Source organism: Bombina bombina, chromosome 6 (assembly GCF_027579735.1).
Source record: "Bombina bombina isolate aBomBom1 chromosome 6, aBomBom1.pri, whole genome shotgun sequence".
Lineage (NCBI taxonomy): Eukaryota > Metazoa > Chordata > Amphibia > Anura > Bombinatoridae > Bombina > Bombina bombina.
Window position 1 is genome coordinate 956,194,419 of NC_069504.1, and position 19,174 is coordinate 956,213,592.

Genomic DNA, 19,174 nt, shown 5'->3' on the forward strand with positions numbered 1-19,174 from the left:
ATGAAGACTTCGCCCGGCTTCGTTGAGGACTTAGGCCCGGTTGGGTGAAGACGGCTCAAGGTAGGGTGATCTTCAAGGGGTTAGTGTTAGGTTTTATTAAGGGGGGATTGGGTGGGTTTTAGAGTAGGGTTGGGTGTGTGGGTGGTGGGTTTTAATGTTGGGGGGGTTGCATTTCTTTATTTACAGGTAAAAGAGCTGATTACTTTGGGGCAATTTGTAATTTAGTATAGGGTAGGGATTTTTATTATTTTGGGGGGCTTTTTATTTTATTAGGGGGCTTGGATTAGGTGTAATTAGTTTAGAATTCTTGTAATTATTTTTTTATTTTCTGTAATTTAGTGTTGTTGTTTTTTGTACTTAAGTTAATTTTATTTAATTGTATTTAATTGTAGGTAATTGTAGTTAATTAATTTAATTTATTTAATTGTAGTGTAGTGTTAGGTGTAATTGTAACTTAGGTTAGGATTTATTTTACAGGTAATTTTGTATTTATTTTAGCTAGGTAGTTATTAAATAGTTAATAACTATTTAATAACTATTGTACCTAGTTAAAATAAATACAAAGTTGCCTGTAAAATAAAAATAAATCCTAAAATAGCTACAATGTAACTATTAATTATATTGTAGCTATTTTAGGGTTTATTTTATAGGTAAGTATTTAGTTTTAAATAGGAATAATGTATTTAATTATAGGAATATTTATTTAGATTAATTTAAATAATATTTAAGTTAGGGGGGGTGTTAGGGTTAGGGTTAGACTTAGGTTTAGGGGTTAAAACAATTAATATAGTGGTGGCAGTGTAGGGGGCAGATTAGGGGTTAATAAATATAATGTAGGTGGCGGTGGGCTCCGGGAGCGGTGGTTTAGGGGTTAAGCACTTTATTTAGTTGCGCCGGGGTCCGGGAGCGGCGGTTTAGGGGTTAATAACGTTAGTTGTGGCGGGGTCTGGGAGCGGCGTTTTAGGGGTTAATAAGTATAAAGTAGGTAGTGGCAGTGTAGGGGGGGCAGATTAGGGGTGTTTAGACTCGGGGACTCACATTGATTCCTATGGCATCCGCCGCCTCCAGGTACGCTGGGCCGGAAAAGTGGCGAGCGTACCTGCTAGCTCTTTGATAACTAACAAAAGTAGTCAGATTGTGCCTAACTTGCGTTCAGAACATCTGTAGTGACGTAAGCATCGATCTGTGTCGGACTGAGTCCGGCAGATCGTATGTTACGTTACTAACAGGGGCGAAACTACAGGGGGTGCAGAGGTCGCAGGTGCGACTGGGCCCCTGAGGGTGGGGGCCCAGCATAATTTTTTTTTTTTTAATAAAAAACGTTAACCTACCACTGCCTGCACTGATATCATGTGAGTGTGACATGATTACAGGGGTTAGTGTTTCTGTTTTACCCATTGGTGTTTATGTGTGTGTGTATGGTGTGTGTATGTATGCGAATGTGTGTGTATTTATGCATGTATGTGTGTTTGTATATGTTTTTGTAACCAGAAAATTACAGACCTTGTTACTACAGCATGGGGGGCAGGGGGTAAACAGTGTCACTATACAGTACCACTATATACAGTATGGGGGGGTGGACCATGTCACTGACTACTGTGGTCACTTTATAAAGTACTGGGCGGGTAGGGTCAGGCCAGCCATCTCACCGGCAGATTACAGACTGTCACTGACTCACTATATACAGTACTGGGGTGTTAAATAGTGTCACTATATATACAGTAATAGGGGGTCAGACCATCTCACAGACTGTGGGCACAGGGTACCTACTTTTGCAGACATGTCATCTGATTCACATTTTTTTCTGTGTTAAATGTAAAAAAAAATGTATTCAATTCACCTTTTTGGAGGGGGGAGGGGTGGTGGGGGGGGGCCCTTCTTAGATTCTTGCACCTGGGCCCTGTGGTTTCTAGTTATGCCTCTGGTTACTAAATTCTATTTTTCAGGTCTCTAGCCTTTGATAACTATGGCGAATCAGGCTAGCCACAAATACGCTGCAGAATTCCAGCATATTTGCGGTTGACAGCTTGATAAATAGAGGCCATTGGGTCTGATGCATTTCGGTAGTTCACCTTAAGCATAGACTAAGCCAAAAGGGCCATTCCCTAATTTAAATAACTTTTGCAAGCATCAAACAACTTCCCTGCTTAAGGGTATAGAACAGCATTAATTACGAAAATAACAATGTCTAGACAATTTATATCCTGTGTAAATGACTGATTAATATGCACAGTCAATCTTTACTTATGAAATGATATATAATATCGCCATTTGACTGCATACCATTCAGGACAGTTTAGCATGCAAGTGAGACATATGCACAAAAACCAAATAATCAATCAATGATTAGATACATAGAGGAAACTTAAATACTACCAAACAATTGACTGGCCTGTATGACTATATTATAATGTAGAAAAACAATTCTTGGTAATTTAAATAAGGGAGTGGCCCTTTTGGCTTAGTCTAGGATTGTTGAACCACCAAAATGCGTCAGAGGCCATGGCTGGAAGCTTTTGATGGTAAACTTTTTACCATATCAGTTTTTATTACCAATGTTTCTATTTTGTATTTTAATCAGATTTTAATAAATTGGAATTGTAACTTAATCCGTTGGCGGATCAGTTTATCTTTGCTGTAGGCTGTCTTTCTTGGAGCTTTACTAGCAAGATTATTGCAGCCGGAGGTCACCATACAAGTATGTGGAGAACATTGAGTAGAGCTGAATTAGTGGTAAGCAATATATATTTTACTGATGCTTGCTATATGTGACTAGTTCTCCATATCAGAGACTGTGCTTATCAGCTCTGCCAAGAAGTATTTTGATTTGAGTTTGACTTTATATTATGGTACAGGGTCTTGGTCCTCCACATATTCACCAGTGACAAATAATTATTTTGTTGTAAATTTATGGAATGGCTGGAAAAGTCACAATAGCCTGCATTTTTATATTTAAAAAAAATGTCTTAAAGGGACAGGAAACCCACAATTTGTTTTCATGATTCAGATAGAGCATACAGTTTTAAATAACTTTGCAAATTACTTCTCAAATGTGCTTCATTCTCTTGGTATCCTTTGTTGGAGGAGCAGCAACGCACTACTGGGAGCTAGCTGAATACATTGGGTAAGCCAAAGACAAGAGGAATATCAGCAACTAGCTCCCAGTAGTATATTGCTGCTCCAGAGCTTACATAGTTATGCTTTCAACAAAAGATACAAAGAAAACAAAGCTAATTAGATAGTAGAAGTAAATTGGAAAGCTGTTTAAAATTGCAGACTACATCAGAATCATGAAAGTTTAATTTTGACTTTACTTCCCCTTTAAGAGTCAAAAAGTTTAAAATGTGTTTGAAAAACAAATAAGGACATGCATTAAAAATAGTTTTACGTTTTGAAAACAAATGTATTTTGTCATTAGAAACAATAAATACAAAGTGAGACTCCCTGGGATACCCACCAAAAATAATTTTTAAAGGGACATTCCATCCAAAATTGGAATCCACATGGATGCATTTCAGCCTTGAATCGTCATTTTTGTAATGTACACGTACTGTATTAACAAAAATGCTTCTAATAAAAGCTATAGCTGTTTCAAAAGTGTATTTAAGTATACACCGTGCACCAGCATTTTAAACACAGCACTTTCTCAGGTAGCCGAAGGTGATTGTACCATCTGGTAATGACTCAGTTTGTTAATTACTGAATGATACAAGCCCCACTGGTGCTCTGAGCAACTGCAGTATTTAAAATGCTGGTGCACTGAGTATATCTAGCTATGCTTCACATGCACGTGCAGAGTAAAATGCTAACACTTAAACAGTATAAACTTTTACTAGAAGCATTTTTGCCAGGACATGTATATTGTAAATATGTTTCGATTCAAAGATGTAAACCATCAATGTGCAATGAAATTTTGTCCAGAATGTCCATTTAAAGAGACAGTCAACACCAGAATTTTTGCTGTTTAACCCCTTAACGACCGACGACGTACGGGGTAAGTCCTCTAAAAAAATACAGTTAACAACCGAGGATGTACCCCGTACATCGTCGGCCTTGGAAAGTGGTGGAAGCGATCTTGGTTATTGCAGGGATGCCTCGATATTGAGGCATCCTGCAATAACATTTTTTAGCCATCCGATGCAGAGAGAGCCTCTCTGTGGCCCTCTCTGCACAAGACATCGATGGCCGCAATTGTTGGTGGGTGGGAGCCGATATGGGAGGGGGGTGGGCAGCCATCGATGGTGTTGGTATGTAAGAGGGGGGCGGGATCATGGGCGGGGTTGCTGGGGGCACGCACGGATGCGTGTGCGTGCACGGGAAGCGGCGAGCGGGCGCGTGGATGGGGCGCGAGCGGGTGGGGACCGCTACACTACAGAAAAATGTTGTTGTAATAAGTGGGAGAGAGGGGGGAGGGAATTAGTAAATATAAGATCTAAGGGATCTGGTAGGGGGTGGGGGGTTGGTCTTTTGGGGGGGTAAGCTACACTACAGAAAAAGCCAAAAAAAAAAAAAAAAAATCTATTTTTTTGTAAACTGGGTACAGGCAGACAGCTATCAGTACCCAAGATGGCTCCCAATAAGGTAGAGGGGGAGGGTTAGAGAGCTTTTGTGGGGGGGGGGGGTCAGGGAGGTTGGGGGCTAAGGGGGGATCATACACAGTAGAATAATTTATATAAAAAAAAAACTTTTATTTTAGTACTGGCAGACTTTCTGCCAGTACTTAAGATGGAGGGGACAATTGTGGGGTGGGGGATGGAAGAGAGCTATTTGGGAGGGATCAGGGGGTCTGATGTGTCAGGTGGGAGGCTGATCTCTACACTAAAGCTAAAATTAACCCTGCAAGCTCCCTACAAGCTCCCTAATTAACCCATTCACTGCTAAACATAATACATGTGTGATGCGCAGAGGCATTTAGCGGCCTTCTAATTACCAAAAAGCAGCGCCAACACCATATATGTCTGCTATTTCTGAACAAAGGGGATCCCAGAGAAGCATTTACAACCATTTGTGCCATAATTGCACAAACTGTTTGTAAATAATTTCAGTAAGAAACCTAAAATTGTTAAAAATGTAACGTTTGTTTTTTTAATTGGCGGTGAAATGGTGGCATCAAATATACCAAAATGGGCCTAGATCAATAATTGGGGTTGTCTACTACACCACACTTAAGCTAAAATTAACTCTACAAGCTCCCTAATTAACCCCTTCACTGCTGGGCATAATACACCTGTGGTGAGCAGTGGCATTTAGCGGCCTTCTAATTACCAAAAAGCAATGCCAAAGCCATATATGTCTGCTATTTATGAACAAAGGGGATCCCAGAGAAGCATTTACAACCATTTATTCCATAATTGCACAAGTTGTTTGTAAATAATTTCAGTGAGAAACCTAAAGTTTGTGAAAAAATTTGTGAAAAAGTGAACGATTTTTTTTTTATTTGATCGCATTTGGCGGTGAAATGGTGGCATTAAATATACCAAAATGGGCCTAGGTCAATACTTTGGTATGTCTTCTAAAAAAAATATATACATGTCAAGGAATATTCAGGGATTCCAAACCAAAAAGTGGTTTGGAAATAGCAAAGTGCTACTTGTATTTATTGCCCTATAACTTGCAAAAAAAAAAGCAAAGAACATGTAAACATTGGGTATTTCTAAACTCAGGACAAAATTTAGAAACTATTTAGAATGGTTGTTTTTTTGTGGTTGTAGATTAGAAAAGATTTTGGGGGTCAAAGTTAGAAAAAGTGTGTTTTTTTTGCATAGTAAATTATAAGATATGATGAAAATAATGGTATCTTTAGAAAGTCCATTTAATGGCGAAAAAAAGGTATATAATATGTGTGGGTACAGTAAATGAGTAAATGGAAAATTACAGCTAAACACAAACACAGCAAAAATGTAAAAAATGGCCTTGGTCGCAAACGTACAGAAAATGGAAAAGTGCTGTGGTCATTAAGGGGTTGAAAAGATAGATAATCCCTTTATTACACAATCCTCAGTTTTGCATAACCAACACAGTTATAATAATACACGCTTTACCTCTCTCATTACCTTGTAGCTAAGCCTCTGCAAACTGCCCCCTTATTTTAGTTCTTTTGACAGACTTGCATTTTAGCCAATCAGTGCTCACTATTAGGAAACTTCACATGGGTGAGCTCAATGTTATCTATATGACACACATGAACTAGCACCCTCTAGTGGTGAAAAACTGTCAAAATGCATTCTGATTAGAGGAGGCCTTCAAGGTCTAAGAAATTAGCATATGAACCTCCTAGGTTTAGCTTTCAACTAAGAATACCAAGAGAACAAAGCAAAATTGGTGATAAAAGTAAATTGGAAAGTTGTTTAAGAATGCATGCCCTATTTGAATCATAAAATTTATTTTAAATTTGACTGTCCCTTTAATAATGATTGTATTCCTTTAAGTAAATGCAAGGCTATTACTGTCAAATTAATTGAGTAACAGCATCCCTCTAAAGATGTATTAGAGATGTAAGCTGCAGTTAAGCAGGATGAATCTGATGGATTGCACTAATATTCATCACTGAGAGAAAGAAAGAACATTTGGTGAAGTGTCATTTCGGATCACCTTGGCATGAATATATGCCAGCACAAGTGATGTCAAACAATCTGCCACACCATTCTTTCCTATCAGTTGGCAGTGCTGTTTGATGGTTCAGTGTGGCAGTCAATGCATTTAGTCACATAAGCTTTACAAACTTCACAAGTTTTTTAGTCCAACTATATAAGGTTTGAATCAGGTAAATAGTACATTTACTTGCTTGCTTGAAAGTTCTAAAAAAATAAAACAACCACTAAAATACTTTCTCCTGACACAAATGTGATAATATCAACCATTACATTTTCCTTTTATCTATTTTCTGCAGTGCTGTGCACATGGAAGGAGCAGCAGTCCTACGTGCAGGACCTGGAGGACTTGAACAGCAATGGCCAACAGTGTCCAGTGCAACACCAGGTTAGAACCAATTATATTTTAATGTCTTCTGTGTATAATTAAAACTCAATCATGAAGATTCCAATTTTAAAGCAAATTCTATCTTAAAAGTGTTTGTCCTATGTGATTAAAATCTCATTATCCTAATCTTATTGGACGTCAAGTCATGGAAAGCTTTCTAGCCATTTATGTATCTATGTTATGTTTCTTGGAACATCTGTATTACCTACATCCAATGCTGGCAAAAGCTTCCTTATAAGTACAATATGGGTTAAATGTAAATGTCTTTGTCATATACACACAAACAAGACAATAGCTAGAAAAACTTCCGTGCTTGTCCACAAGGCCAGTGCCACTCAAGGTGCAGTCTCTTTTTGCACACTATGCCTTTTACAAAGAAATAATATCCTGTAGCATATCAGTCTGATCTTGCCCAATGACAGTCCAGGACCGAAATAGAAGGCAATTCTTCTCTGAACAAGACAATCAACAAACCTCAAACGTACATTTCGGCCTCATCAGTGAGGTGCAGTAGCATATCTCTAGGGCATGTGTGCAAGGAATCCATATCTGGTTTCCCCCTTTTACTCTTAGGGAGACCAAAGAGCAATTTACATAAAAACAAGAAAATAGAGAGACGCACTCACTGAGACAGAACAATAGCTAGAAAAACTTCCGTGCTTGTCCACAAGGCCAGTGCCACTCAGGCTGCAGTCTCTTTTTGCACACTATGGGGCATATTTATCCTTGATGCCCCATGTTTCTGGCGAGCCTGCAGGCTCGCCAGAAACAGCAGTTATGAAGCAGCGGTCACAAAGACCGCTGCTCCATAACCTGTCCGGATGCTCTGAGCGAGTACCATCGGGTTGATTGACACCCCCTGCTGGCGGCCTATTGGCCACAAGCCTGCAGGGGGCGGCGTTGCACCAGCAGCTCTTGTGAGCTGCTGGTGCAATGATGAATATGGCGAGTGTATTGCTCGCCGTATTCAGCGAGGTCTGTCGCACCTGATCCACACTGTTGGATCTGGTCCGACAGACCTTGATAAATAGGGGCCTATGCCTTTTCACAGAGAAAAAATATCCTGTAGCATATCAGTCTGATCCTGCCCAATGACAGTCCCCCTAAGAGTAAAAGGGGGAAACCAGATATGGACTCCTCACATGCCCTAGAGATATGCAACTGCACCTCACTGACGAGGCCCAAGAGAGGCCGAAACGTACGGCTGGGGTTTGTTGTTTGTCTTGTTCAGAGAGGAATTGCCTGGTATTTCGGTGCTGGACTGTCATTGGGAAGGATCAGACTGATACGCTATAGAATATTTTTTCTCTGTATATATAGTATATACTGATATATATATATATATATATATATATATATATTAAAATAAAAAGGAAAAAAGGAATTTCAAGTATTTCCATTAAAAACTCATTAAAAATTAATAAAAATGCTAAAGCATGTTTCAAGGTATTTGACTGGGTCTAGTACAGTCTTTGGTATGATTTCTGCTGCAAGGCTATTTACAACAGCAGCGTTACAAATAGAAATATCCTTAGAGCAGGTAACACAGTCAGGACCATATTTAATTCCACCATGGTAACACACTGCACTAACTTTAGCACAACCAGCTTCCACAGAAGCACTCATTTCAGACTTAAATGCTGGACAAACAATAACACACCACATTTACATTTTATTGAAATTCAAAGAAATACAATGTAGAGATGCATAGATTTTTTTTTATTAGAGGGGCAGCATTTGTGAACTTTAGTGGGACTGGGGAAGTTGTAGATACTTATTTTTTTTTGCCCCTTGAGACAACGCTGCAATTTCAACAAATAGTTTTCCCGGCTGCTTTTGCGTGTTTGTACTTTGCTCCTCCCCTGCCCAATTTCACTATGAATGTTGTGGGCATGCCGTGGGGCTTGCGAAGTTGCGCTGCTAGCCTAAACCTGCCTGCCTATCTGTGCTCACTGCTCAGTGACGTGTGGAGCAATGGAGTCACTCACTGCTGTGCTGTCTCTCTAAATGGGAACTGGCAAATCATGAGGGGGATGCCTGGCACCTGACCGCATGACTGTCTAACACTGTCTCTAAAGTGAAGGAGCCACGTATGATGCCCACCAGACCATTACGGTTACGGTACACTAAGTGCACACTGAACAGGTAGGAGGGCGGGCGGGGGTCTGGGGGTGGGCAGAGTGCAGTGGTGATTGGCCATAAGAAGCGGTAGGCACGTGGCCCGGGGCTGTGCACTGACAGACTTGGAACAGAGTCAGAGAGCAGAATTTTCATAGTTTGCGCCTAAACCTTTTCTTCATTGACTTATTTTAGAGTGCTCTGTTTATCTTTCATTTGATGCTCTGCTGAGCCAGGGAGCAGCTCTAGGCATTATAGTGCAGTTTACATATTTTGTATGTGTGTGTGTCTGAGTTTTTGTGTGTGCGTGTCTGAGTTTTTGTGTGTGCGTGTCTGAGTTTTTGTGTGTGTGTGTCTGAGTGTTTTTGTGTGTGTGTCTAAGTGTTTGTGTGTGTGCCTGAGTGTTTTTGTGTGTGTGTGTGTGTCAGAGTGTTTTTATGTGTGTGTGTCTCAGTGTTTTGTGTGTGTTTCTAATTGTTTGTGTGTGTGCCTGAGTGTTTTTGTGTGTGTGTGTCAGAGTGTTTTTATGTGTGTGTTTTTGTGTGTGTGTGTCTGAGTGTGTTTCTGAGTGTTTGTGTGTGCATCTGAGTGTGTTTCCGAGTGTTTGTGTGTGCATCTGAGTGTGTTTCCGAGTGTGTCTGAGTGTTTGTATGTGTGTGCATCTGAGTGTGTTTTTAAGTGTGTCTGAGTGTTTGTATGTGTGTGCCTGTGTTTTTGTGTGTGTCTGCTTTCTGGGGAGGGGGGTGACACCATAACTTACCACACCGGGTGACACCAAACCGAGTGACGCCACTGCACCCCAGTGTGATGACTGAGCTAACCCTGGACCTCTTCTTAACATGGCTTACAGCGTGCCCAGGAAGGTGCTTTGGGACATGACATAGCCAAAGTTAGCAGAAGGCAGGAAACAGAAGTACCAAATCGCAATTGACAAACAAGTCCAAAAACAAGCCAAATAATCAGCAGATTAATAACTACTCAGAAATAGATATTTACATTTAGCACTTTCGTTCACTGCCAAATGCAAAAGATTTACACAGATCTTAGAGTGTTGCACTTTTATATAAATAAATCCAGCTTCGAAAAGAGCTGATTGCCGCGAGCGGCCGCTTTCCTCCACTTTCAGCAGTGAACAAAACTGAGACAAGAGATCAAGCACACAATGCAAGAGAAAAGAGCAGAAGGTGGAATAGACTTTTACAGCCTGCTAATTGCTAAGTGCACATGCCTGAAGTTTCAAGTGTTTAATAATTATACTTTATTTTGAATTCTGTCAAAATGGATTTCTCAATGCAGCCAAAGCCCACTAGTGACTCACAGCCAGAACACTGGTCTCTGAGCCAGGAGAACCAGTTCAATATTAACTATTTTTGTGACATCTCTATCTGAAATTTAATTCCGCTTCCATGTACCTTTAATATTTGTAGTTGAAGTAAGTATTATATATTAAGATTAAATATGGGAATGGGCCCCCCAGACTCTCCAATTTTTATAGTATTCAATGGAGTTGGGGGGCTTTCAAGAGTGACCCTTAGTGAAGACCTCCATAGGTGGTAATGTAAGTAATGAGAAAGCTTTATGAAACATGAATGATAGTTCCCCAACCAATCTGTTTAGAAGTATATGCATTACTAAATCTTGGCTTACACTGAGAGATTTATTGATTTTATATATCATAATGCACAAACACTGAGCCTAGGATAATGCAGTTTCTGCAATTCTTGTAAATGCAGAGAAATGAATCTGCACAGGGTAGAAATTTTAAACCATTATGGAAGTAGGGTATAGCAAAAGATCAAGATATCAAGTATACATGTTAACTGTATGATGTACAAAGCAATATTTAAAGCTTTGCACAGAGAAAAATATAAAAATTGCACTCCTAAAATGACTATTTTTAATAAATATTGGTAAAACAATATACAATGTGCTCAACTTTTTTAATAAGGCTGTAGTACATAATCTTTATACTTTATAGTCATAGACATGTGCAATATGTTCAATACTAAGGGGTCAATTTATCAAATGACGGGTGGACATGATTCGCTGTAGCGAATCATGTCCGCCCGGCATCACTAAATGCCGACAGCATACAGTGTTGGCATTTATCATTGCACAAGCATTTCTTGTGAAATGCTTGTGCAATGCCCCCCTCTGCACATTCGCGGCCGCTAGCAGGGGGTGTCTATCATCCCAATCGTATCAGGATGATTGCCGTCTGCCACCTAAAGGGTGGCGGACAAGTTAAGGAGCAGCGGTCTTATGACCCTGAAACTTTGGGTGTAGAAAGCAGAATTTGCTGCCTGTTAAATCTACCCATAATAGTGTATCCACTGATTTCCCGCAATTGGTTCCATCATTGGAGATGCATATTTTTTGGGATGTAAACAAGTGGAAAGTAATCTTAAATATGATATGAAATACATAATGTGTCAATGGGCATATCAATAATTTAAAATTAATTTTAAACCGAAATGTTTATTGAACTAGAAAAAAATTATATTTTTAATAAACTAGAATTATAACGTGAACTCATGAAAAGCATTGCTATAATGACATGTAAAATATATGAATGCAGAAAATGTACTGCATGTATAAAGAAAAATTGTGATGTATGATTCTAATAATGAAAATGCTGACAGATATGACAAACTTTTCTGTGCATTATTGCCAGCAAGTTTATAAACAGTTATCAGCCAATGTGTCAGTAGTTATGAACCTGTGTTGTCATGGAATGCAAGTTCTTAAAGGGACATTCCAGTCAAAATTTAAATGCACATAGATTTATAACATCTTTGAATAGAAACATATTTGCAATATACATGTACAGGTATACCCCGCTCATAGGGACGGGAGCCTCGCTGTAAAGTGAAAACCACCTTAAAGTGAAACGAGGCGGTTTTAGCTTTCTTTTCACTTGCCAGTGTGTTTAAAAACTTGAAAACATGTTTGAACTAACATATATTAGGGGTGCAATAGTGCTACGTTTAGTTTAACACTAGCACAGCACAGTATTCAATAAATACTGTACCTGTAAAATAGTGACAATTACTGTAGTAAAATTTGCCACACTACAAGACTGAGACACAGATTGCATTGTAATGCTGTAAACAGAGTGAACTAAGCATAACAAAATGGTGCCAGTCACTTTTCTCGCAATCACACAAAGATTACAGCACTGTTTCAAAATCCTTGGAGGTTGAAATTCAGCTCCACAAAGTGCTGTATTAGCGAATCGCTGTAAAGTGAAGCGCTGTAAAGTGAGGTATACCTGTATTGGCAAAAATGCTTCTAGTAAAAGTTATCACTGTTTTAGTGTTAAAGGGCCATAATACACAAATGTTGAAACACTTGAAAGTGATGCAGCATAGATGTAAAAAGATGACTAGAAAATATCACCTAAACATCTCTATGTAAAAAAAGAAAGATATTTTACCTCAAAAGTTCCTCAGTAGCCATATCCCATTGTAAATTACTTCTAAGCAGCAAGTTAGTATGTCTGTCCCGGGACAGCTAAGGGGTTGAGCCTTGTGCACTCTCATGTTATTTCCCAATTCAGTTTAAAGGAAGTTTACTATGAAATCTCATGAGAGTTAAAGGGACACTAAACCCCATATTTTTCTTTCATGGTTCAGGTAGAGAATACAATTTTAAACAACATTCACATTTACATCTACTATCTAATTTGCTTCATTCTTTATATATCCTTTGTTGAAGAAATAGCAATGCACATGGGTAAGGCAATCACTCAAGTTATCTATGTGCAGCCACCAATCAGCAGCTACTGAGTCTATCTAGATATGCTTTTCAGCAAAGAATATCAAGATAATTAAGCAAATTAGATAATAGAAGTAAATTAGAAAGTTGTTTAAAATTGCATGCTCTTTCTAAACCATGAAAGAAAAAAATTTGGGTTTCATGTCCCTTTAAGTGAAATCTCATGAGATCACAGTAAAAGAGTTCATGACCTCAGCACTGCTGATGCTGATTGGCTGCAGTTCATTTATTCATTATTATTTTTTTACCTGCAGCTGGGCAACAGCTGAGTATAACTTTTTACACAGAACTAACTCTGCTGAGCTGAGGAAATTAACAAATAACAATTTGATGAACTGCTTAGAAAATTAGACAAGACTCAAAGTAGGGGATCAAATGTGACAACCCACAAACAACAATAAACCCTAATGGAAGCTGTCCTGACCCAAAGATTTTAATTAACCCTAAACTTTTAAACACAGAAACAAAGACACTCAAATCTCTAATGTATTTTTAAAAAGAAAGGGAATTCAGCACTCAAGATTTATTGCAGAAATTAATTTATTATATAAAAAACACTAATTTCATTAAAGAAAAATGCTATATCTGGCAAAAATTGATGAGCATCGATCCAACTCAAATAATGTAATAAAAACAAATAAAGCCACGTGGTACCAACATGGAAAAGAACATAGAAACATTAATAGATAAATACTTACACTTTATAGCGATCCTAAAAAAAGGACCAAAAAAGCAAATACATAGCTGGCATCCAAAGGCATCAGTCAAAAGCATAAATATTATCTGTTAATATTTCTATGTTCTTTTCCATGTTGGTACCACGTGGCTTTATTTATTTTGAATACATTATTTGATTTTGATTGACATGTTGATGCTCATCAATTTTTACCAGATTTTGCATTTTTCTTTAATAAAATTAGTGGGTTTTGTAATAAATTAGTTTTTGTAATAAATATTTTAGAGATTTGAGTGTCTTTTTGTCTGTGTTTTACTGTTTATATTGGGTCTTCACTATTTGGATTAAATACTTTACTGTATCTTATATTACATATATTTATCTAATCATCTCGCCACTGTAGTTACCACAACCCTAAACTTTGCTGACCAAGCACAATTAACCCTTTCTGCAGCCTTATACCCACAGCAATACCACACTAACAACCAACAGAACCACCTCCATACTCCCCCACCACAACTACCATTCACACAATCCATCCACTGGAAATATGATTCCCCATCTGTAATTTCTTTCTGCAAGATTACTACCAATCCATTGCACGTCTCCATTAATTCAAGCCTCCCTACATGTTTCACTTCTCAATTGGTAATCTCATCTACTAAACCCATTCCAGTTTTGCAAATACCCTCAACACTTTAGACATTTCATACAGACATTTCAAGGTTAACTTACTCAGACATCATAAACAATCTCTATGTATACTTATTGAACAATTTATATGTTTTAACAATATGCAGCCATGGTAAATTTAATTTCCAAACCCTATCATATTTGAAATAGGTGTTTAATAATTTATGATAGCAAATGTTTCCCACATAGAATAAACTTCACACATTACTATGTTACTTCCATGTTGATCTGACTACTCACAGTTTCTAACAATAATGACCCGTTTGCCCACAATAACACATTCATAATTTTCCTTCAAATTAGAAGATACAGGTGTCTTAGATGTGACAATTTGTTTTTTTCTTCAAATTTTGATTTTATAGTTTTTAGTCTGCGTCAACTGCATCTCAATTGAATATTGAACTGAACCATATTGAAAAGCTTGAAGCTAAATCTATGAACCTCTCTTCTTGTATGGAAGTATAACAATAAAATATCATTACCATGTTATGTCTATTCCAGAACCATTATGCAACAACAGAATATGAAAAAAAAGAACTAAAAATATGACTTCATTATTTAGGAAATGAAAATTGATACAGACAAAAAAATCATTATGGTGTGCTAAACCCCAGTGGGAAAATAATTTGATTGATGTTAATATTAAAGGGACATAAAACCCAACAATTTTCTTTCATGATTCAGACAGAGCATACAATTTTAAAAAACTTTCCAAATTTCTTCTATTATTTTTTTTCTTCCTTCTCTTGTTATCCTTTGCTGAAAGGTTTATCTAGCAAAGCTCATGAGCAGCAGGGAACCTAGGTTCCAGCTGTTGATTGGTGGCTGCATATATATATCGATTGTCATTGGCTCACCCATGTGTTCAGTTAGAAACCATTTGTTCATTGCTGCTCCTTCAACAATTGATACCAAGAGAAAGAAACAAATTAGATAATAGAAGTAAATAGAAAGTTGTTTAAAATTGTATGTTCTACCGAAATCCTGAAAGAAAAAATATGGGTTTCACATTCCTTTAAAAAGATTATTCAAAAGTCACTTAAAAGGACAGTCTACACCAGAATTGTTATTGTTTTAAAAGATAGATAATCCCTTTATTACCCATTTCCCAGTTTTGCATAACTAACACAGTTATAATAATATACTTTTAACCTCTGTGATTATCTTGTATCTAAGCCTCTGCAAACTGCCCCTTTTTCAGTTCTTTTGACAGACTTGCAGTCTAGCCAATCAGTGCCTGCTCCCAGATAACTTCTCGTGCACGAGCACAGTGTTATCTATATGAAATACATGAACTAACACCCTCTAGTGGTGAAAAACTGTTAAAATGCAATCTGAAAGAGGTGGGCTTCAAGGTCTAAGAAATTAGCATATGAACCTCCTAGGTTAAGCTTTCAACTAAGAATACCAAGAGAACAAAGCAAAATTGGTGATAAAAGTAAATTGGAAAATTGTTTAAAATGACATGATGCTCTTTCTGAATCATGAAAGTTTATTTTGGCCTAGACTGTCCCTTTAATATGTCTCTATATTTTATAAGGATAAGAAAAGTAAAGGCCAGATATTTTGTCATTATTACCCTTTTTCTCCACTGCAATTCCACAGCCATAATCTGCTGACATTATCCTATGCCTTTTTTAGACTGACAAAATAATATAATCATAAAATAAACAACATTTTAGTTGCTGTATTAAATAAGACAATTCTGTGCTATGTACGAGATGGAGGGCAGATCATAGAGAGAGCTGCTTGTATTCCAATTTTAGTAATATAAATAACTAGTAATTATATAGCCCCATTCTCCCAGTGGGACACAAAGTGCATTTTCAGTGCTCGCTCTCGGAATTAACCAAATCAGCAGCTGAATAGTAATAGTTGTTATTACCCAATTTAATGGTACTAATTTTAACAACCTCGGAAGGATGAAGGGCTGAGTTGGCCATGCCGGGATTTGAATCTGTGACCTTGGATCTTTTAAATAGAGTTTTTTTTTTGTAGTCAGGGAATTTACCAACTGAGCTACCTCACTGGCCTAGGTACAAATATATTTGCGTGCTGAGACAAAAAACAAGCTTGCAGGCATATGGGGAAGAAAATGCATCAATACACACTTTGAACAATATGCATTGAATGGCTGATTCCAGTTGTTCTTGACATGTGAAAGTGTCCATGGACATAAGTGTCATGACATACTTTGCTGGTATACTGGGCTTCGAATACTTTATTTCTAGATGTTTTTAATCATTGTGAGACTTTGCCTTGCACCCCTTCTTTTGTCTCCATGTACACTTCTCTTTTCTGTGGTTATTAAATGTACCTTTTTCCTCTTTCCAAATTACTGAATTATTAGCTCTTTCTCTATTACAGAAGCCACTCTGCTATTTCAAATGCACTTGACACCAAATCAACTATCCACTCACTTAAAGCATTAGTGTATTATATAACTATCCTTTATTTGCAGTCTATTACAACTATTACATTTTTTCTCTACTTCATGAATTCAAAGCTCTCTATAGTCTATTAACCTGTTTCATTGCTTTGGTTTGCTGACACCTCTTGCAACTTTATTTTCTGTCCGCTCACTTTAGGATATTCTGTACAGATTCCCCTCATCTAACACTGACTGTACTCAATGACAGTAACTTCTCTCCTGGTTTTCAGTTTATTTAAAGGGACACTGTACTCAAAAAATTTCTTTCATGATTCACATAGAGCATGCATTTTTAAGCAACTTTCTAATTTACTCCTATTATCAAATTTTCTTCATTCTCTTGGTATGTTTATTTGAAAAGCAAGAATGTAAGTTTAGATGCCGGCCCATTTTTGGTTAACAACCTGGGTTGTCCTTGCTGAACCATATTGAAAAGCTTGAAGCTAAATCTATGAACCTCTATTATCAAATTTTCTTCATTCTCTTGGTATGTTTATTTGAAAAGCAAGAATGTAAGTTTAGATGCCGGCCCATTTTTGGTTAACAACCTGGGTTGTCCTTGCTGATTGGTCAGCACCAATAAACAAGTGCTGTCCATGGTACTGAAGCAAACATTTGCTGGCTCCTTAACTGAGATGCCTTCTTTTTCAAATAAAGATAGCAAGAGAACGAATTAAAATTGATAATAGAAGTAAATTAGAAAGTTGCTTAAAATTGCATGCTCTATCTGAATCATGAAAGAAAAAAATTTGGGTTCAGTGTCCCTTTAAGTACATACTGTCAGTCTCATATATGTATAGCAATTGATAAAATGTTGTGTTATAATTAATAGATATATTATATAGCAAATAAATTATAGCAATCATGAACCTGTTAAAGTAATCACAATCACATGGTTTACATTTGCTTAAAGGGACATAATGGAGCAATAAGACAAATGCTTTAACGTGTTTGATGCTTGAATGGATCCTGTAAAGGGATTAAACACATACAATCTGTTGGTGATTTGGTCCGGAAAACACTTTTTACCTTTCAACCAAATCAATAGCAGAGTTTCTCTTTGCTATATCATTTAATTTTTTAAAACCCCACCACCACCAGAAAAGCACCCCTTTTTTGAAATAGAAACTATGAGGTCTCCCAAAACTGACACATACAATAGCCCCTACACACCGCTTAAGGTTACAGGAAAGCTCTATTCATATGAGACATTACCCTATTGTCATCAGAATACAACCTCAATACCCTATGAATGCCATAAGGAACTTGGCATGATGACCATACTTCTATAGTCACTTCAGGACATCTACAAATGGTGTGTTTTAATTTTTAATATTTGATTAAAAGTCACAATCACAATAACGTGATTGTCATTAACAGTAATGGCATCTTTAAAATTTTGGTTTTAAAGGCGATCAATTAATCACGACTTTCATAGTTAACTATTGTAATTAGTTTCTATCAGCACCACTCTTAACCCCTCTGATTGCATCTTTTAGGTTCTCAGGAGGTGCACACATTGCACTGTTTTTTCAATTGCTACATGGTTGCTTTGCAACATTCACAAGCATTGTTTTAAACAATATTTGTTTCTAGTGTTTGTTAAAGGACTGCTACCATTTTGGTGTGAGCTGAAATCAATATGGCGACTATCAGGTAGATTATGAGTTGTGCGTTCATCTTTTAATGCTGAAAAAAGGGCCATTACAAAGTTAAAACAGCAACGCAGCCATTACAAGTCTTGTCGGTATAGCTGTACCGCAAGCCTTTTAGCCTGTAACGCAACGTCAGTCCCGCACTCGTAAAAATAATGTTTTTTCATGGGACTTCCATAGCGCTGCTATTACAAGTTTTGCGGTGAGGCTAAAAAGCTTGTGTTACACCCTATAACGACAAGATCTATACCGCCATCTGAGAGCAGTAGTTATGAGTTTTACAAAACTGTTACATAAAACTCATAACTAAACTATTACAAAGTACACTAACACCCATAAACTGCCTATTAACCCCTAAACTGAGGCCCTCCTGCATCGCAAATACTATATTAAAGTTATTAACCCCTAATCTACCCTCCAGACTTTGCCTCCACTAATAAAATGTATTAACCCCTATTCCGCTGCCCGCCGACATCGTCACCACTATAATAAAGTTATAAACCCCTAAACCGCCGCCCTCCCACATCACAAACACTATTGAAATATTATTAACCCCTAATATGCCGTCCGCCCACATCACCCCCACTATACTAAAGTTATTAACCCCTATTCTGCCGCTCCCAGACACCGCCGCCACTATAATAAATCTATTAACTCTAAACCGAAAGCACCCCACATCGCAATAAACTAATTTAAACTAGTAACCCCTAAACCTAATGCCCCCTAACTTTATATTAAAATTACAATTTCCCTATCTTAAATTAAATTAAAACTTACCTGTCAATTTAAAAAAAACTAAGTTTAAACTAACAATTAAACTAATATAACTATTAAAATTAAATTAAA

At 37.4% G+C, this 19,174-nt stretch overlaps 1 protein-coding gene across 1 annotated transcript in view; it reads left to right on the forward strand.

Annotated features, from left to right (window-relative positions):
- The window catches only part of PCDHAC2 (protocadherin alpha subfamily C, 2), a 149,255-nt gene that overhangs the window by 76,076 nt on the left and 54,005 nt on the right, over nt 1–19,174 (forward strand). Inside the window, exon 3 of the mRNA XM_053719599.1 lies at nt 6,890–6,978. Within this exon, the coding sequence (XP_053575574.1) occupies nt 6,890–6,978 (89 nt within the window). The remainder of the gene's footprint in view (nt 1–6,889; nt 6,979–19,174) is intronic.